Below are 19,268 nucleotides of genomic sequence, written 5' to 3' on the forward strand. Positions count from 1 at the left end.
CACTCAGCCTGTCAGTCCTGCACACCTGAACCCCCTGCCAGTCCCCAAATCAAGCAGAACGGCGGTATCTGCCAGAAAGATTGGCAGTAACAGAACGGGGGTGGGGGTGAAATGGGAATTTCACGCAGGAATCGGCGTCTGACACGCTGCTCCCCCGGAATAACAGCGAGGTTGTTTCTGTCCAGCCCGGTGTGACGAGTTTTGAGTGCAGGCCGGTTTTGGCCCTGTTAGGAACTGATACTTTGGGCTCGTTCCCCATCCCGCCCCTCTGTATGGCGGCTCGGCTGACGGAGACGCTCAGCGTGACTGATGGGGCCCTGATTGTGGCTGCAGGGCCATTCGGCCTCACGCCCATTTGGAAAATGACATTTTGATAGCCTAGCTGGAGAGCAGATTCACCTCTGTCACTGAGGGAGGGAGATGGCTAAAGAGAGAGTGTGTATGGGTGTGTGTGTGTGTGTGTGTGTGTGTCTGTGTCTGTGTGTGTGTGTGTGTGTGTGTGTGGTTCTGGAGCGTACAAAGCAGTTCACATTTGGCCGTCAGTGTTTGCTAATCCTGTGTACTAATCCTGGGAGAATTCATTCCTTATCTATTCTAAAGGGGGGGGGGGGTCAGCTGGCAGTTGACTGCAGAATGACCCAGTTGTTTGTAGTTGGCTGTAAGCATATAATCACTGTATTAAGCTCAGAGGCAAAACTGGCACTGAGTCCATCATTCTTTCCATCTCGGCTATGTGCGTAATCAACTTCATTTGACATAAAATGTGTTTATACACACGTTCACACACACACACACACACACACACACACACACACACACACACACACACACACACACAGCAGGCCAGACTGAGCTGTGCTGTGTATCGATTGGCGACAGAGTGGCCCTTGGTGTGTCGTAGAGATGGATTTTGTTGCGTCGTCCCCATTCTGTTGCTGTCCACTGTTCAATGTGGCTCCCCTCCACCCTGGCCTGTCTCTCTCACTCTCTCCACACTGCCAGGATAAGTGAGCTAATCCTCCTCCTGCCCCGCTGTGTAACAGACAAGAAGCCATTATAACCCAGCAAAGTTTCTCTGCTCAGGTTTACCCAATCCTTCCAGTGTGTCAGGCCAGTAAACCCACCCCCCACCTGTCTTGGAATGTGATCCCAGTGCCTGATTGGGCCACCAAAACTTCAGTGTTTACAGTTTGCCCCCTCCCTGGGGCAATCTGGGCTATTTCCTGGTGCCACCACTGACATATGTGGGGCAGTGAAGCCTAGTATACACACACACACACACACACACGCTCATACCCGTGCGCACGCACGCACACACACACACACACACGCACGCAGTTTCCCATATGTGAAGCGGTGCTTCCATCTCGCCTCGCTAATCAGTCCAGTGTTCAGCCCCCTGCAGTGCATCGCTGAAACCCCCAGTCTGGGAGCTCACTGATGAAGCAGAAAAGGTCCCAGAGTGGGGCTCTAACAGGCGCTTTCAAACGCGAGTGTGCGAGGATCGGTACGTGCCGGACTCCGCCGTGGCTGGGCGGTGGAGAGGCAGGGGGAAAATTTGCTAAAGCTTTTATTTTATGCATTTTCTTTAAACAGCATCCCGGATCTGACACATTTGCAAATGCCATTTACCGCTAAGAGACATGAGCATTATTATCGCGATCCATCTCTGTCTAGTTTCGGGATACGGTACCGAGCTGGCGGGCACGGAGCGCGATGTATGATATCCGCCATCTTTCTCCGCCCTTCCCCGGAACAGGTGCCAGCGGCGAGGTGCTGTACTCCCTGGTGGACTCGGCAGACGGGCACTTCTCCGTGGACGAGCGCAGCGGGGTGGTGAGCCTGGAGAAGCCTCTGGACCGCGAGGTGCGGGCGGTGTACGCTCTGCAGGCCCGGGCCACGGACCGCGGCGCCCCCCAGAGGCTGTCGGCGGCCTGCGCCGTGGTGGTGTCGGTGCTGGACATCAACGACAACCCGCCCGTGTTCGAGCGGCGCGAGTACGTGGCGGCCGTGCCCGAGGACGTGGCCGCCGGCTCCCTGGTGCTGCGCGTCTTCGCCGCCAGCCGCGACATCGAGGCCAACGCCGAGATCTCCTACGCCATCGTCAGCGGCAACGAGCGCGGCATGTTCAGCGTCAACCCCCAGACAGGTGCGCGCCGCCGCGGCCCGGCTCCGTCCCACGCTCCTCTGCGTTAAACCCATTTCTGGACATTCGTTTAGCTGGACGCACCATGTACACGCCCAAGACATATGTCCAACGAAACACATTCCCTGAGTTTTAATCTGTCATACAGTGAATGGCCATATTTAGCCCTTTCAGTCCCAAGAGTGCCATATAGGACTCAAGCGTAACTGCTGTAAAATCCCAAGAGTGCCATATGGCACGCTCAACCTTATATCTTTTCAACAATCAAAATGACTGCTATACTATTGTACTGAGTTCCCATTAAAACCCTACAACCCCCTTCTCAACTGTTTCAATTTTCTCAACAAAAGCCTAAATCCCTTGGGATTTGGATGGATCCACTTCATATTGGGGCTGGGACTGTAAGGATTTCCCAACTATCAGTCTGTCTTTCCCCCTCTTTTCCCCATGTTCAGTCAAACAATCTTATTGGCCTGATGCGTTCAAACAATTGAAAGTTGCTAATCAACAGTGGACTCCCTCCCTGTAGGTGACATCTTCGTGGTAGAGAGGCTGGACTACGAGACCTCCCACGAGTTCTACCTGACGCTGGAGGCCACGGACGGAGGCACGCCCTCGCTCAGTGACATGGCCACGGTCAACATCAACCTGACCGACGTCAACGACAACAGCCCGGTGTTCAGCCAGGACGTGTACGCTGCCGTGGTCAGCGAGGACGCTGAGCTGGGCAGGACCGTGGTGTCTGTGAGTCCCCCCGCCCCCTCCCTCTCTCTGACCCCCCTGCCCTGCCTCCTCTCTCCCGTTTGACCCCTGCCCTGCCCCCTCTCTCCTGTCTGAGCCCCTTATCCTCCCCGCCTTCCTCCGTCTGTGATGTCACGCAGAGGGAGGACCAGGGACATAACATCACATTTGTTGTTGTACCGGGGTCAAAGCATCTCTGCTTGGTAATGATCCAGCCAATAACTCAATTACAAATCTCATTCCGGCTATAACCTTAGAGGTTGTTCTTCCTCATCTCTCTCTCCCTCCCTCTCTTGTTTTTCAGCTTGCTTTCACAAATCTCTTCTCTCTCTTGCTTTCTCTCACGCTCTCTCTCCCCCCCTCTTGCTCTTCAGCGTGTTTTCGCGAATCTCTCTCACACGCGCTGTACCTTTCTCTACCCTTAATGCCCATTAATCAGAGGTGTGCTTGTAATCATCCGCAATATAAGTTGGCTGTGCGGAAATGAGGTTTTAATGCGTGTTGGTGTGCCGCTGTCCCGGCTGTGGGCCTCTCCCTGATTTCCCCTGGGACTCGGGGCTGGATTTATCTGGGAGGCCGGAGCGTCCATGTCTGCCGCAGCCCAGCCTCTGATTAAAGCAGGTGTTCTCTGTCCCTCTGGGCCCCCCCCCCGCGTTTCTAAAGATCAACCTCCACCTTTGTCTGGTCCTAAGGTGGTAGCTGACGATGCTGACGGGCCTTCCTACAACCACGTCCGCTACTCCATCACCGACGGCAACCAGGGCAGCCCTTTCACCATCGACCCGGTCAAGGGCGAGGTCAAAGTCGCCCGGCAGCTGGACCGAGAGCGGGTGAGACCCATTACATTACATTACATTACATTACTGGCATTTGGCAGATGCTCTTATCCAGAGCGGCGTACAGTTGATTAGACTAAGCAGGAGACGATCGTCCCCTGGAGCAATGCAGGGTTGAGGGCATTGCTCAAGGGCCCAACGGCTGTGCGGATCTTACTGTAGCTACACCGGGATTAGAACCACCGACCTTGCATGTCCCAGTCATGTACCTTAACCACTACGCTACAGGTCACCTGACGGAGAACAGAGGGGGGTTCCCTCAGTTACACGTATACGTCATGAGTATATTTAGGGATGGTTTTTCAGACAGTTTAAGCATAGTCCTGGATTAAACTGAGTTTTGTATGGCGAGTCTATGACTAAACTTAATCTGTGTCTTAGTTTATTTCACAAATGACACAGATTTTGTGATGTGCATCCTTGGTAATATTCTCATGGCTGTGATGATTTTATTTTGTACTGAAACGCTTCAGAACTCTGAGGCAGCATTGTGTTTTCTACCAGCTGTACATGTAATGGCAGCATGGACACATGCACAGAACTCTCAATCCACTTGTCCAGTGGTGCGGTTACTCTTCAGAAGGCTTCATAATATCTCTCTCTGATTTAGGTATCGGGGTACACTCTGACCGTGCTGGCATCCGACAACGGCAGCCCCCCCAAATCCAGCAACGCCACCGTCAACATCGACGTGTCCGACGTCAACGATAACCCCCCAGTCTTCTCCCAGGGCAACTACAGCCTCATCCTGCAGGTGAGGGTCCTGATGTGCCGCAGAGCTGTCCTTCCCTCTGCCCGTCTAAAAAGGCAGAAAATGTATGGCTGCCATATCTCCTGCAGTCAAAACCCTGTTTAATTGGGGAGAGAAAAAAAAAACAAGCTCTGATTTCATGTATAAATATAGCTTTTTGGCACACAATTTACCTTCCACAGACCTACATTTGTTCTGTTAAACTTCAAATCAGTCTGTGCAGAAGCCTGAATTAGGGCCCACTTCTGAAAACATAAATAAAAAAAGTTCTCATATCGCGACTGTATCTGACCCTACCCCCAGGAGAACAGGCCCGCCGGAGCGAGTGTCCTGCAGCTGGCCGTGACGGATCGGGACGCCTCCCACAACGGCCCGCCGTTCTCCTTTGCCATCGTCCGTGGCAACGAGGGCGGCGCCTTCCAGATGAGCCAGCAGGGGGCGCTGCTCACAGCCGCCCCACTGAGGCGGGCGCTGAAGGACCAATACCTCCTGCAGGTCCAGGTGGGCACCCCCCCCCCCCACACGTCCCATGTCACACCAACCAATCAATAGCTCCAAGCCAATCAGATGGCAACCACCAGGGTTGGATATTGGGAGTTTAGTTTCCTCTGGGACACACTTTAGTGGTGCTTTCTCTGAGTCAGTGACTAAGGCAGTTTTCCCGGTGTCTGTGGTTCACGTACAGCTACGTAATTGTACCTAATGCTGTGTGTGGTTAGCATTGAACCAAACAACCACTACACAGTTGCGCTGTCGTTAGCATCTACGCGCGGGAGGTAGAACTGTATCTGAAAGGCAAATTTGAGCTGTAAATACCCTGTAGTGATTTTTTATTAATCATCTGACTCATTAAATCAAGCTGTGTCTTCACCACTCCTTACCGCCTGCACATCCCACAGGATAGACCTCTACGTTAACGCCTGTTTTTCAAGTTAATAAAATAAGTTAATAAGCATTTGGAGAGCAGGAACGAGTGTGCATGCGCTAAAGAGATGGACAGGTTCACCATCAATCACTGGAACATTCCAGAAAGGCACAGGTAATGGTGGTGCCTCGATTGTGTAGAGGGATAGGCATTATAAAGCATGCTTCATATGCAAATGTGTGTAAATTCATGTGAATATTTATCAAACGAGCTGCCTCCGTTTTTAAAATCACGTCCGTGCAAGGAGCAGCATCCTCAAAATGGCATCGATGTAGGGAGTTAGCAGAAAAATGAAAGGTCCCTAGCGCCCTCTACTGCTGGGAATTTGTAACAGTTGCTTTTTAACTTTCCTCTTGGTGCCGTGTGTTGATGTTGATTTTAGTAACTCTGAACACCAGTGGGGATGGGGTTGGCAGGTTGTGGCTGAAACGGTTGTGCATGTTTGGTTGATTTTAGTGACTCTGAACAGCAGTGGGGATGGGGTTGCCAGGTTGTGGCTGAAACGGTTGTGCGTGTTGGTTCATAGGTGGTGGACAGCGGGAAGCCGCAGCTGGTCTCGACTACGTTCATCAGCGTCCGCGTGATCGAGGAGAGCGTCCACCCGCCATCCATCTTACCTCTCGATATCTTCATCGCCACCCACGGGGACGAGTACCCGGGCGGGGTCCTGGGCAAAATCCACGCCACGGACCAGGACGTCTACGACACCCTCACCTACAGCCTGGCCACGCCCGACGACGGGCTCTTCACCGTCTCCGCCGGCGACGGCAAGGTCATCGCCCGCAAGGGCCTGGACGCGGGGCACTACCCGCTGAACGTGACGGTGACGGACGGGCGCTTCACGGCGGCCGCGGGCGTGAGCGTGCACGTGAGGGAGGTCACCCCCCAGGCGCTGGAGCACTCCGTGGCCGTGCGCTTCGCCTCCATCGCGCCCGAGGAGTTTGTGGGCGACTACTGGCGCAACTTCCTGCGCGCCCTGCGGAACATCGCCGGCGTGCGGCGCAGCGACGTGCAGCTGGTCAGCCTGCAGCCGGCCGAGCCGCCGGGCGGGGACCTGGACGTGCTGCTGGCGCTGGAGAAGTCCGGCAGCCCCTACCAGACCCACGAGCTGCTCTTCCGCAAGCTCAACGCCTCGGCCGCCGTCATCGAGGTGATGACGGGCCTGCGCATCGTGCGTGTGGTCAGGAAGCTCTGCGCCGGCCTGGACTGCCCGCTGCACTTCTGCGACGAGGCCGTCACCCTGGAGACCGGCTCGCTGGCCACCTACAGCACGGCCCGGCTCAGCTTCGTCACGCCCCGACACCAGCGCACCGCCGTCTGCCTCTGCAAAGGTACGCTCGCCTCCCCCACACCTGCCAACCGCTGTCAGTCTCTGCAAAGGTACCGCCCACTGCCCCTGTTTTACCTGGAATCGAAGTTCCCTACTGCTGACTGAAGTCAGAACTAGTTCCACATTTCTCCCCATCTATATCCTGACCTGATCCATTATCCATTATGACAGGGATCAAAAAAAATTATTTTCTCTCCTATAGTTATCTGAACGATTAGTGCTGCTAATTGGCCCAGGTAATGGGTGGGTGGAAAAGCAGCAGTTATCCCTGGAGGGCTATGAGTGGATGGTCCCTGTATTCTGAGCTTAAAAGCAGACCCTGGTGGCATTATGGCCCGATTTGGACACGTGTGGTAGAGCCCCCTGCTGTCGGCTCTGTGTAAACGCGCTCTCTCTGTTGCAGACGGTAAATGCCCCACCCTGCACCAGCCGTGTGAGGGGAACCCCTGTCCCGAGGGCACAGAGTGCGTGGCCGACCCCAAAGAGCCCAAGTACAGCTGCGTGTGTCCCGAGGGCAAACGCTGTTCCGGTAAGACCTGGCCCGCCCCCAGCCCGTCCGTGTCAACACCTCTCCTCTGTGTGAACGCAGTTACAGCTCGTTACCGTTTTAATCCTATTAACTGTCACAGCAGACACCTTTAAGCTAGGAAAGGTACCTCAAATAAAGGTGCCTTCTGTTGCGCTTTTTACAAGTCTGTCATAAAGACACTTTAAAGCGTAACCAATGGACAAAGACCAGGCCTGAATCCCCAGATAGCACATGAGGTAAAGAACACCCCAGTGGGGAGAGAAATCCTCGGACTGTGGTGAGAAAAAACACCCAGAGGTGGGGAGAGCATACTCTGCTGGTCAGCCAGGGGTACAGACCTGTGCAGGAGCTGTGGTCTTGTACAATGCGTGGTGTACATGGTGTTATGCACACTGCTCCTTTGGACTGTGCTTTAGGACTTCCCTTGTGGTGTGTGGGGTGGGGTGACGTTGTGGGCAGGCTTGGGTTTAGGGTGGAGACGGCACCACAGAACTGTTATTCTGGGCCTCGTTTCCGTTTTGGCCCCTCTGACCTGTCTGTCTCCCGCAGAGGGCCCCTCCCTGACGTTGGGCGGGAGCGGCTACATCAAGTACCGGCTGACGGAGAACGAGAACAAGGAGGAGATGAAGCTGTCGCTGCGGCTCAGGACCTTCTCCAGCCACGCCACCGTCATGTACGCCAAGGGAACGGACTACAGCATTCTGGAGGTAGGCAGGGCCGGGCCAGGCCGGGTCAGAACTAACACAGGCGCTCCTCACAGCCAGAGACCTCTGAGCTGCTAATGAGTAGAGTCACACCACATTAGTGTTGGAGTGAGAACGTACCGGATGGTAGATCTCCTGAAGCCAGGGTTGGGAAGCACTGCTATACGGGGTTAGATCAAACAGACGCGGAATTGCAGCCACGTACTTCTCCTCCTCCTCCTCCCCCCGCCCCTCATCCCGGGAGGTGCTCCGTGTTGGAGCCCGGAGAGCCAGACTTGAGCAGCAGGCGGAAACATCCGGACGGGGTGTCGCACTGCAGTATTTACGAGCTCAGCGGATGCGGCCATCCATCTTAAAGTTTTACATCCTGCCCGCGCTGCCAGACGTTTATATCGCGTTCGGATTCGGAGGCTGCTGGGATTCCGTCAGAGGCCTCCAGAGTCAAGCTTCTACGTCTGGTGCTCTGCCCACATCTCTGCACGCGCTAGCTAATGAGCCTCATTCAGGGCCACACATTAATTGCACCTTTTTGGCATGTAATGTGTCTGAGCCTCATGAAGGGGAATTGAAGGTTTTCTCGTAAGCTAGCACTGAATACAGAATGTAGCTTCTTGAGATATAAATAACTTGTATGTTTGCCTCTGCAGTTTCTGTACTTATTCAGCTCTGATCACAAAAAACCGCTCCAGATTCAGCTCCTGCTCTAATGTGAAGGTGTTGAGGACTTCTGACAGCCATGTCTGCCGGCTTCACCTCCCCCCTGTAATTACCACGCGGGTCTTTCGTGATTCTCCCTTAATTGGATGGCTGTGACCCGTTTACACACCACGCCTCTTGTTTTCAGTGAAAGCAATGCAGGCTCTTTGAGTTTACGTCCCTAAGACGTGCCCTGTAAACACCGAGCCCGGGCTCTCTCTTAATTTATTTTTCGCTCTTTCCACTGGAACGAGCGATTGAATAATCTGTCACCACGCTGTCACTAAAGCGCTTGGGCGAGCAGCCCCCTCTGCGTTCATCTAAACGGATCAATTCCGAGTTCGTCAGAGCCTTTAAGGGCGAGAGATCGTTTCAAAAACAAACGCCATTCGGCTGCAGAAGAGCCGCTGTCGTGGGAAACCGCTCTATTAATCAAGCTGGGATTGTACCGGAGCAGTGCCTGGGCACCGCGTGTCATCGACCGGGGCCTTCCTGTCCCACACTTCCCGCACGAGTGTGTGTGACTCACTCACTCTCTCTGAATCTCTCTCTCCCTCTCTCTCTCTCTCTCTCTCTCTGACTCTCTCACTCTTTCACTCTTTCTCTTTCTCACTCTCTCTCACTCTTTATCTCTCTCACTCATTCACTCTGACTCTTTCTCTCACTCTCTCTCTCTGACTCTCACTCTTTCTCAAATTTAATTTGCCATATTGGCAGTACAAATAGTCATACTGGCCAGTCTCCATCTTGAGCACACAGTAGTGTGTAACCCCCTCTCCTCCCGGCAGATCGTGAACGGCCGGCTGCAGTATAAGTTTGACTGCGGCAGTGGGCCGGGCATCGTCTCGGTGCACAGCACCCAGGTGAACGACGGCGAGTGGCACTCGGTCTCGCTGGAGGTGGACGGGAACTACGCCAAGCTGGTGCTGGACCGGGTGCACACGGCGTCGGGCACGGCCCCGGGCACGCTGCGGACCCTGAACCTGGACAACAGCGTGTTCTTCGGGGGCCACGCGCGCCTGCACGGCTCCCGGCACGGCCGCAGCCTGCCTGTCAGCTCCGGGCTGCGCGGCTGCGTGGCCGCCATCGTGCTCAACGGCCTGGAGCTCCCGCTGGCCGCCCAGGACCCCGCCCGCGGCCACGCCCTGCTGGACGACCTGGTGGACACCGCCCCCGGCTGCTCCCTGCCCCCCCGCGAAGGCTGCTCCAGCAACCCCTGCACCAACGGAGGGACCTGCTCCTCGCTGCCCAACGGAGGTACGGCCGGCCGGGGAGCCGCTAAAGCATCGTGTGCTCTGTGTTACTCTACAAACGGAGAGGTGTCAAGGAAACCTGGGTTTAATCCTTTCAGTCCAGTATGAAGTGGCTGCACTCAAATCCCAAGGGAATTGAGAAAGTTAAGAGTTAAGAATTTTGTAGGGTTTTAATAGCAGTTCAAAACAATAGTAGTGCAGTCATTTTGATTGGTGCCATATGGCACTCTTGAGACTGAAAAGGATGCTTTTCAGAATTTAATTTACATATATTTTTGTAAGTGAGCTTGATTGGTTGATGTCTCTGCAGGCTACTTCTGTAAGTGCAGCGCCTCGTTCATGGGAACGCACTGTGAAATCGGCGTCAGCCCCTGCACCTCCAACCCCTGCCTCTACGGTGGGACCTGCGTCCCGCGTGGAGACGACTTCTACTGCCAGTGCAGGGGACAGTACTCTGGCCAGAGGTACATCACCCCGTCTACCCCCTCCACCCCCACCCTCCCCAAACCCCATCCAGGCTGCTGGATATTACTTAAAACGGCCGTAACTCCTTACACTCATTTAGTTACAGAACAAGGAAACAACCCTAACCTCTAATAATGCCTCATAAAAGCAAACGCTTTGAATGGGTCCATTAAATATAATAAACCTATAAAAGTGGCTTCAGCTGCAGTGGCCCAGCTGTGTGCCTGTGTGGATGGCATAGCAGTGACCTTGAGAAGCACAACTGCTGTTTATAAAATCTGTCTGATCTGTCATCTGGTAGCATACCTTCCTTGTATATGCTTAAACCAATCCACTGTATAACTGAGATGGCTGTCTTATAATCACTTTCAAAGCTGGTTGCAATAGTCTTTGTAGTTTGAGTGGATGTTGTGGCAGCAGACTGTCTAGCAAGCTTTAATGGTGTACAGTAATTGTTGTTATTAAAGTGAGTATAGGCGCATACGGTGTGTTTGAAGGAGCAGATGTTGTCTGCCTTTTGTTTTAATACGTAAGGTGGCTGTATTGGTGATCTAACATCTTTCACAAATGTGCCTGATAGTCTATTAGGAGTGATGAGTGGAATTGTTTGCTTTGATTAGCCTACAGTGCTGAATTGCAGGCATAAAAGGGATCAAATACCCTTATTTATCCCCAGGGGGAACGTAGGCATAGCACAGTATGTATAAAATAAAAAAATAAAACATGTCAATATGTACGCAACACAAGGTAAAAATGCTGTATGATCATTCACTGATTAGGAATAATTGAAGAAGACTGGGTAGATTAGGTTAAGAATAAAAAATATGAGGAGATGGCGAGTGCTGGCCCACTGTGTTTGCGAGCGAGTGAAGTAGAGAGGTGTTCACAGAGCCAGGTGTTCACAGAGCAAGGTTTCCACTGAGCCAGGTGTTCACAGAGCAAGGTTTCCACTGAGCCAGGTGTTCACAGAGCAAGGTTTCCACTGAGCCAGGTGTTCACAGAGCCAGGTGTTCACAGAGCCAGGTGTTCACAGAGCCAGGTGTTCGCAGAGCCAGGTGTTCGCAGAGCCAGGTGTTCACAGAGCGAGGTTTCCACTGAGCCAGGTGTTCACAGAGCGAGGTTTCCACTGAGCCAGGTGTTCACAGAGCAAGGTTTCCACTGAGCCAGGTGTTCACAGAGCAAGGTTTCCACTGAGCCAGGTGTTCACAGAGTGAGGTTTCCACAGGGCCAGGTGTTCGCAGAGCCAGGTGTTCGCAGAGCCAGGTTTCCACTGAGCCAGGTGTTCGCAGAGCCAGGACAGGTGTTCACAGAGCCAGGACAGGTGTTCACAGAGCCAGGTGTTCACAGAGCCAGGACAGGTGTTCACAGAGCGCAGTATTCACAGAGCCAGGACAGGTGTTCACTGAGCCAGTTGTTCACAGAGCCAGGGCAGGTGTTCACAGAGTGACGCTCGCCCTCCTTCCCCAGGTGTCAGCTGGGCCCGTACTGCAGAGACAACCCCTGTAAGAACAGCGGCCGCTGCATCGACAGCCTGGACGGGCCCGTGTGCGAGTGCGAGCCGGGTTTCCAAGGAGACAGGTACCAATCCCGAGGCGGTGCTCGTTTGACCTTAACAAACGTGGTTAAATGGTCTGATCGCGGGGCTCATGGTGCTTTGAAAAGTGTCCAGATGTGACATGTAAACCTGTAAAATTATAATCTATTTGCAAACTTTCTAAACAAAAGCACAAAGTCAAAAGTAAGACCAAGTTTTGAAATATAGTGTGATGACAAATATATTTTTAAAATGGTATTCTATTAAATAATTGTAAAATGAAAGCCTTCGTGATATAGCCACAGTCGAATGCACCCATAGTCTCTCACTGTGTTTCTCTTATAAGCCTCCAGATAAAACCATCTCCTAAATTAATTTAATAAGGCTTTCCAGCAGTGAATTCAAAAGTTTACAAGGCAGCCCATAGACCATTTTGTAAATGGAAACAAGAATGTTTCTGTGAGAAACGGGCCATTCGGCTGGGCCAGGGGAGGTTAAAGGACCACCTGGATGAGTTTTTCTTTTTTATTGATTTTGAGTTGGAACAAGGCTAAATGGAACACACAGAGGGGAAATGTTACACATTTAGCATCACAGCAGATAATTCAGTAAGATGGAGTAATAATGTATACATTACAGACCTGGGTCACATGCTCAGTTGTTTTGGATTCAAATACTTTTCTGTGGTCAGTTGTTTTGCCTGGAGCAGTTGAGTCAACGATGAGGACCAGAAGGTATATGAATCCAGAGCAATAACGTATTTGACCCAGGTATGATAGTTTTTAACGTGAGCGACCCCGCCCAGGTGCCTGGTGGACGTGGACGAGTGCGTGCAGAACCCGTGCTCCAACGGCGGGCAGTGTGAGAACAGCTACGGCTCCTTCCACTGCAACTGCTCCCTGGGCTTCACCGGGGGCCACTGCGAGCTGAGGGCGGACGTGCACACCGACCTGGTGTCCACCTCCTGGAACATCAGCCTGGAGGAGGTGGTGGGCATCGTGGTGTTCGTGGCCAGCATCTTCCTCCTGACCCTCCTCTTCGTCCTGCTGCGCAAACGCGCGTGCCGGCGGGGGAAGGCCCGGCCCCGGGACGACGACAAGCACGCGGGCGCCGGCCACGCCTTCCTGCAGCGGCCCTACTTCGACGCCAAGCTCAGCAAGAACATCTACTCCGACGTGCCGCCCCAGGTGCCCGTGCGGCCCATCTCCTACACCCCCAGCATCCCCAGCGACTCGCGCAACAACCTGGACCGCAACTCCTTCGAGGGCTCGGCCATCCCCGAGCACCCCGAGTTCAGCACCTTCAACCCGGACGCCGTGCACGGACACCGCAAGACCGTGGCCGTGTGCAGCGTGGCCCCCAACCTGCCCCCGCCGCCGCCCTCCAACTCCGTCTCCGACAGCGACTCCATCCAGAAGCCCAGCTGGGACTACGACTACGACGGTGAGCCGGCCTCCGTCACTCCCCGCTGCGTGCGACTGCGATCCCGCAAGGATGATGCATTATTAGTAATAACATAGTTACTGTTCACATTGAATAGATGTTGATGATAGCGGCTGTAATTATTCTCGTTGATGATAATAATGCTAGTAGTAATTAGGGGAGTGCTCGAGGACTCGAATGCTCTGTTGAAATCTCCCCTGGGTACTTGAGCACTGAAAATGCCCATCCTTTGTAGTAAGTAATTTTACAGTTATGAAAATAATAATAATAAAAATGACAATGACCAGATGAAGCAGAATTTATTTTTTATTTTTTTAAATTATTTGATTCCGCAATGAGAAATTTTGAGAATAGAATATCTTTGCCATGCAATCTTTACTAAAGTAGAATGCTTTGTCTGTGTGTGCGTGCCTGCGTGTGCGTAGCTAAAGTAGTGGATTTGGACCCCTGCTTGGCAAAGAAAGGGATGGATGATATCGGCTGCCACGCCTACAACACCCGTGGGAGCATGTCGGAGGTGCAGTCTCTCAGCTCCTTCCAGTCCGAGTCATGTGACGATAACGGTAAGCTGCCAGCCGCTAACATGCACCTCGGACATGTTAGGATTTAATGTAACATGCCATCAATAGCTCACCGAATGTTTAGCATTGAACGTGTTTTTATGTGATCGAAGTCTTGAAGTTAAATGCCTGAAGTTAACGAGTTGAAGTTAAATGCATTTTAGTCAGATGCGGACAGAGTAATACTAGAACCGAACAGTCATTTCTAGCCCAGTCTGTACAAATCCAATTCTCCTTGGGTTTTGTTTCCAATAACAGCCCCCTAAGTGCTTTTCTTTTTTTTTTTTTTAAACGAATGAAACGATTACCGGTGCTCCAAGATGACCTGTCCACAGTGAAGTATAGAGTCTCTTAACGTGAAATCATCCTCTCTCTTCAGCGGCGTGTTTGAGCCGGGCCAGCTGGCGTGATAATATCTCCCACACCCGCGTGTGGCCGGGTGCTCAGAGAAAGTGTTATTGTGTGAAAGGTGGCTGTGGGTGATTTCTTCTCTTCTCTCCCCTCCCGCCCCCGGCCCACAATGCTGTGCCACAGCCCCCATATGGATCAAATCAGGGTTTAACTAGGGCCAGCCCGTAAGTCTGACTCCATCATCGGTACAGAAGAGAGTGGATACACCGGGCACCAAGATTCTCCAGGCATAAAAAAAGAAGTTTTCATTTTTCTGTTCATTGCTTTCCGCCCCCACACGTCTCCTTTGGATGGGGGGCGGGAGGAACAATGAAATTAAGCGTTGAGCTTTCTCACGCAATTTAAAATTTTATGCATTTGGTCATTAAACGAAATCTCTGTTATGTAAAGGTGGTGGGGAGGATAGATAAAACAAGTTTGACCTCATTTTTTAGAATTCTTGATTTATTAGTTTAATTTTTTTTTTTTTTTTTTTTTTTTTTCTCTTGTGTTCTTTTCTGCTCCAATTTTCAAACTGACTCAAGCAAAGGCGGGATGTTTGAAGACGACCACGTGGAACATTAAAAATGGGTACAAAGTGCATATGATGGTCTTCCCATACCCGCTGCTCATTCGCCATCTGACATCCCGGCTCATTCGGGCAGTGACTGCCCTTATTTACGTATTGATTCACTTTGATTTTCATCCATCACTTTTTACCTTCATCTGTGCTTACCCAAATCCCGTGTCATAAGTGCAGTATCGCACCTCCCTGTCTGTTTCAGAAGCTTAAAACGTATTATTTGGTTATACCGCTACTAACATTTTTGCACAAACCGGTCTCCCCTCCTCCCACCCTCAAAACCCTGTCACAGAGTGTCCCGATTACACCACAGGTGGAATCATCCACGTTGGTTTTTTGGACCTGGAAAACTCTTTTTTTATCCTGGATAATTTTGCCCGATCCTTCCTTCCACACTGTCAGTGCTGCCATCTCAAGCATCTCCAGTGGCTGTGACCCCGTGTTGCCTCGCACAACCACCCCCTCCATGTGCCGTTCTTGCCCTAGTCCTGTGTTGTGTGGTCGACCGAGATACCCAAGTACCGACTTAGTACGGCGCTCAGCCCCTCCACCCCGGCCTCACCCAATCGGCGACCACAAACATGTGGCAAGCACAGATTGTGTAAAAGAATACCGCCCTCTAAATTTCAGTTGTTCATGCATATATTATATTGTCTCTGAGACTTCCTGTACTAATGGTAGATTTCTCTCATCTGCTCCTCCCCCCCGCTGTTTGCAAGCCTCCATAGTGACTGTTATACACCTTGTCAATTCTGTTGTTGACTCGGTGGAAAAAGAAGGTATTCTTTTTTTTCCTAATACCAGTAGTAAAGCTGTCTGTGGTCTGTGTGTAGTGTCGTCGCCTGTAGAGTTGAAGCGGTTGAGTAAGCCATAGAAAATGCCATTTACTTTTCTGATTTTCTACAAGAGAGCTTTGCCTTATATGGCATATTTGATTGAAATTGCACTCAAAAAAAATTTCACACTGAGGAGTACAGAAAAAATTGGCAGAAACGCACAAGTAAAAGTATGTATCAGACGTGATTTTTCTGTATTCTCTGTTTAAGTAAATGGCAAATCTGTTGTCCCTAGTGCACTGATGGGAGAGTGAGGCCATGCAAAAATCCATAAAGTGAAAGGCTACACAAGGTCAATAACTGACCAACTGAACCAATCAAATGTGTCTGTCCCTAACAAAATGAGATGATTCTAATCAGTGAATCATTGGTAGCCGAATTGGATCCACCCATTTTGGGGTCCTTGAAGCCTCATGTTGCCATCACTGCTTTAGTGCAGTACTGTACGTCACTAGTCTTAGGTAGAGGATCGTCTCGCCTTCTTTTACACTTGCTCGTTTTCTGACTCTAAACTTGAAATGTTTTCTTCCTCTCCTCCTTGCCTCTTTGCTGTCTAAAGAGTCTTTCTCCGCTCATGAGCCCAAGAACTCCAGAGGTGACTTTTGCATGAGTTTGTGGTGTTTTGTTTTGGTTTGCTTTTTTTGTCATTGTTCGGTTTTCATCCCGTTTCCTTGACGTGTTGATGTATTCCTCTTCCCTCCTGACATACATGGCAAGCTTATGGTTGCCTTGATGTTCTGACTACAGAAAGCATGCATAACAAAATAAGCCTTAAAAAGTAGTTCAGGCACAGCAAAGGAACTGCTGTGGCTGCACACTGAAGTGTTCTGTCACCAGGAGAGGAAGTACATCCACTAACACCTTGCTTGGTGTGGAGTCTAACCCAACCCGTTGGGTTGCTCAGTTCTAGTGTGCCCGTGGGGCCCAGTGGCCTCAGATCTAAGCTGTGCCGTTTGTGGCTGGCCGACTGTCAGGTAGGAAAGGATTTGAGTCAGTGAGACGTCCATGTCTCACTGCCATACAGAGACCTCCCCTGTCATTCAAACACCAGTGTGTTCTCCTCCAGCTCAGTGACTGCGCAAGCTTAACTGCTTAACTGCTGAACTGCGGAGTGAAAAGAAGCATGGTTTGATACGACTTGTTTCAGAGGAGACTGACAGATGGGCGGCAGTCATGAGCTCAGCTCAGCTCAGTTACAATTGGGCGCTCCACATTTGTTGGAAAATAGAGAAGAAATAAAGAGGACAATAAATGAGAGTAGAAGTCACTGGTCATGCTCACAGCAGCTTCGCATGCCGCTGTTTGATGGTGCATGCGGGGAGGATGTCTTTGCCAAGAAGTTCTGAAAAACCTTTTCTCCACCAGATAGGATCCTCAAATCTGCTCTACAATGTAGTCTCAGGGCAGTTTTCACTAGATCTGGCACTATTTTTGAGCCTCACATCTCCTAATCCGTGTGTGTTGTGAAGTGTGCATTTATGAACCAATGTATTGTGCTTTAATTATATTAATACAACTGTGTGTCAGTGTGACAATTACCTTGCATGTTTTTTGGTTTTTTAAAACAACCAGTTATTCATAAACCTGTTGGCTTCTTTAAGAAGTGGGAAAAACAGGAGTACATTCAGGGTGTGTAATAGTTTGATTTGCCTTTGGACAGGTTATCATTGGGACACCTCAGATTGGATGCCAAGTGTTCAGCTTCCTGGCATCCAGGAGTATCCGCAGTACGAAGTGGTGGAAGCCCCCAGCACTCTGTACAATGACCCCAGTGTCCTAGACACCGACTACTACCCGGGGGGCTACGACATCGAGAGCGACTTCCCCCCACCCCCCGACGACTTCCCCACCCACGACGAGCTCCCCCCGCTGCCCGACTACGGCGAGCGCTACGACACGCTGCAGCCCCCCAGGAGCACGCCCCCGCCCGCTAGCCCCTCCTCCGGGCGCGGCCGCCCGTCGCCACAGCAACAGCGCCCCGGCCAGTACTCGCCGGCGCACCCCCGGCGCTATGCGCCGGACTCCGCAGAGCCCCAGGACGCGGCCGGCTACCTCCGGGGGGGCTACTCGGGGTACGGGCGGGAGTTCGTAGAGCCGCCCGCCGTGGACAACATGTCCCTGTCCCTGTACACGTCCACGGCCTCCTGCTCCGACATGTCGGCCTGCTGCGAGGAATCCGAGGTCACCATGAGCGACTACGACAGCGGGGACGAGGGCCAGCGCTTCCCCCGGCTGGACCTCGCCATCCCGGCGCTGGACGCCCAGCAGCACACGGAAGTCTGACACTGTATCCCAAACGAAAGTGCCTGTACCCTTTACCTGCCGAGCTAGCGCGCGCGGTACACTAGCGGTGACCGTCAGCCAGGCTATCGATGGCCCGAGAGACTGGGGTTTTCTGTGAAGGCTGGGGCTTTTATTTTCTTCCTTTATTTTTCTGCTCACCGATTTCTCTGCGGATGCCGACTGCTTTGTTCGCCCGATCCACCCCAGTGCTTGGGAAAATCTGGTCTCTCCCATCGACTGCTCCATTGTTTGAAGTAGCTGTGAGTTGACTGTCACCGTGCACAAAAACTCTGAAGGTACTGCTAAAAACAAAGTGTACAATTATGGGAAAAGATGACATCAAAAACAAAACATTTCAAGGTTGTTTCTGTACTTGTGTAGGTCTAACAAGACAGACTAATTTAAAAAAAATAATAATAATGACATAAAAGATCCTCATTCATTTTTTTCTAAATGTAAATTTTAATGTACAGTTTTGATTTGGAGGTTTACTAGGTTTTTTTGTAGATAATTTTATGCTTTTTATTTTCAAGACACAAGTTTTAATGTTTTAACCGTGTGACATCAGCCTTACTGTATCACCACCATGGCAACCAAAACCTGTTCAAGGAGTGTGACTTGTCCATGTGTGACTACATGAGATGTGTATACATACCAGTGTCCTGTCGCTCATTTCAAAGGGGGGAGGGGGGGTTCTCCAGTGAGGGACGGAGTATTCTTGTGTTGTCGTTATATTTGTTTTTTTGTAAATTGTAACGTTAAACCTTTTATTTTTCCACCACGATAATGGGACCCAATATATTTATAGTGCGAACTGATTCGTGGACACGTGATTTATTATTTTTTTCCAAGTGTCTGTATGTGTGGGAGACGGAGTGGTCTTGTTAAGGTTTTTATTGAATACTGCCATTAGCTCACGCTTTCCTATTGGCAATAAATTATTCATAAAAAGCGGTGTTGTATTATTCATTTTTAAGCAGTGCTGCAGGTAAAATGAGGATGCAGATGTTCTGCATGTCACTGCAGTTAATGCCTTTAATTTGTGGGTGGTGGTGGAGTGTGCTTTGGGCCGTAGGTGCTATCTACAGTAGCACTTTTAAGGGAGTGTACCTGTGTTTTGGGGTGGGATGATGGGGTGGTGGTGAGTAGCACTTTAAAGCATAACTTCAGAGGTCCAAGGTGGTGGGGAAGTTATCTTTTAAGGGGATGATTGCGTGAGGGAGGGTTGTGACAGTAGTAGTGGAGAGTTCTGGGTGGGTGGGG

General features: G+C 51.3%; 1 protein-coding gene across 3 annotated transcripts in view; it reads left to right on the forward strand.

The window, feature by feature from the left end:
* The window catches only part of fat1a (FAT atypical cadherin 1a), a 67,703-nt gene extending 48,747 nt beyond the window's left edge, over positions 1-18,956 (forward strand). Inside the window, exons 14-29 of one of the 3 annotated variants that reach the window (XM_061244577.1) lie at positions 1,760-2,149; positions 2,676-2,890; positions 3,580-3,717; positions 4,334-4,477; positions 4,778-4,975; positions 5,926-6,730; positions 7,133-7,258; positions 7,808-7,965; positions 9,447-9,915; positions 10,222-10,375; positions 11,844-11,954; positions 12,716-13,353; positions 13,779-13,916; positions 15,606-15,665; positions 16,282-16,317; positions 17,383-18,956. In XM_061244577.1, the coding sequence (XP_061100561.1) occupies positions 1,760-2,149; positions 2,676-2,890; positions 3,580-3,717; positions 4,334-4,477; positions 4,778-4,975; positions 5,926-6,730; positions 7,133-7,258; positions 7,808-7,965; positions 9,447-9,915; positions 10,222-10,375; positions 11,844-11,954; positions 12,716-13,353; positions 13,779-13,916; positions 15,606-15,665; positions 16,282-16,317; positions 17,383-18,005 (4,403 nt within the window). In that variant the 3' untranslated portion in view covers positions 18,006-18,956. The remainder of the gene's footprint in view (positions 1-1,759; positions 2,150-2,675; positions 2,891-3,579; positions 3,718-4,333; positions 4,478-4,777; positions 4,976-5,925; positions 6,731-7,132; positions 7,259-7,807; positions 7,966-9,446; positions 9,916-10,221; positions 10,376-11,843; positions 11,955-12,715; positions 13,354-13,778; positions 13,917-15,605; positions 15,666-16,281; positions 16,318-17,382) is intronic. The other 2 variants (XM_061244578.1, XM_061244579.1) reach the window with 2 other exon arrangements.
* The last annotated feature ends 312 nt before the right edge of the window (positions 18,957-19,268 follow it).

This window comes from Conger conger, chromosome 6 (assembly GCF_963514075.1).
Source record: "Conger conger chromosome 6, fConCon1.1, whole genome shotgun sequence".
NCBI lineage: Eukaryota > Metazoa > Chordata > Actinopteri > Anguilliformes > Congridae > Conger > Conger conger.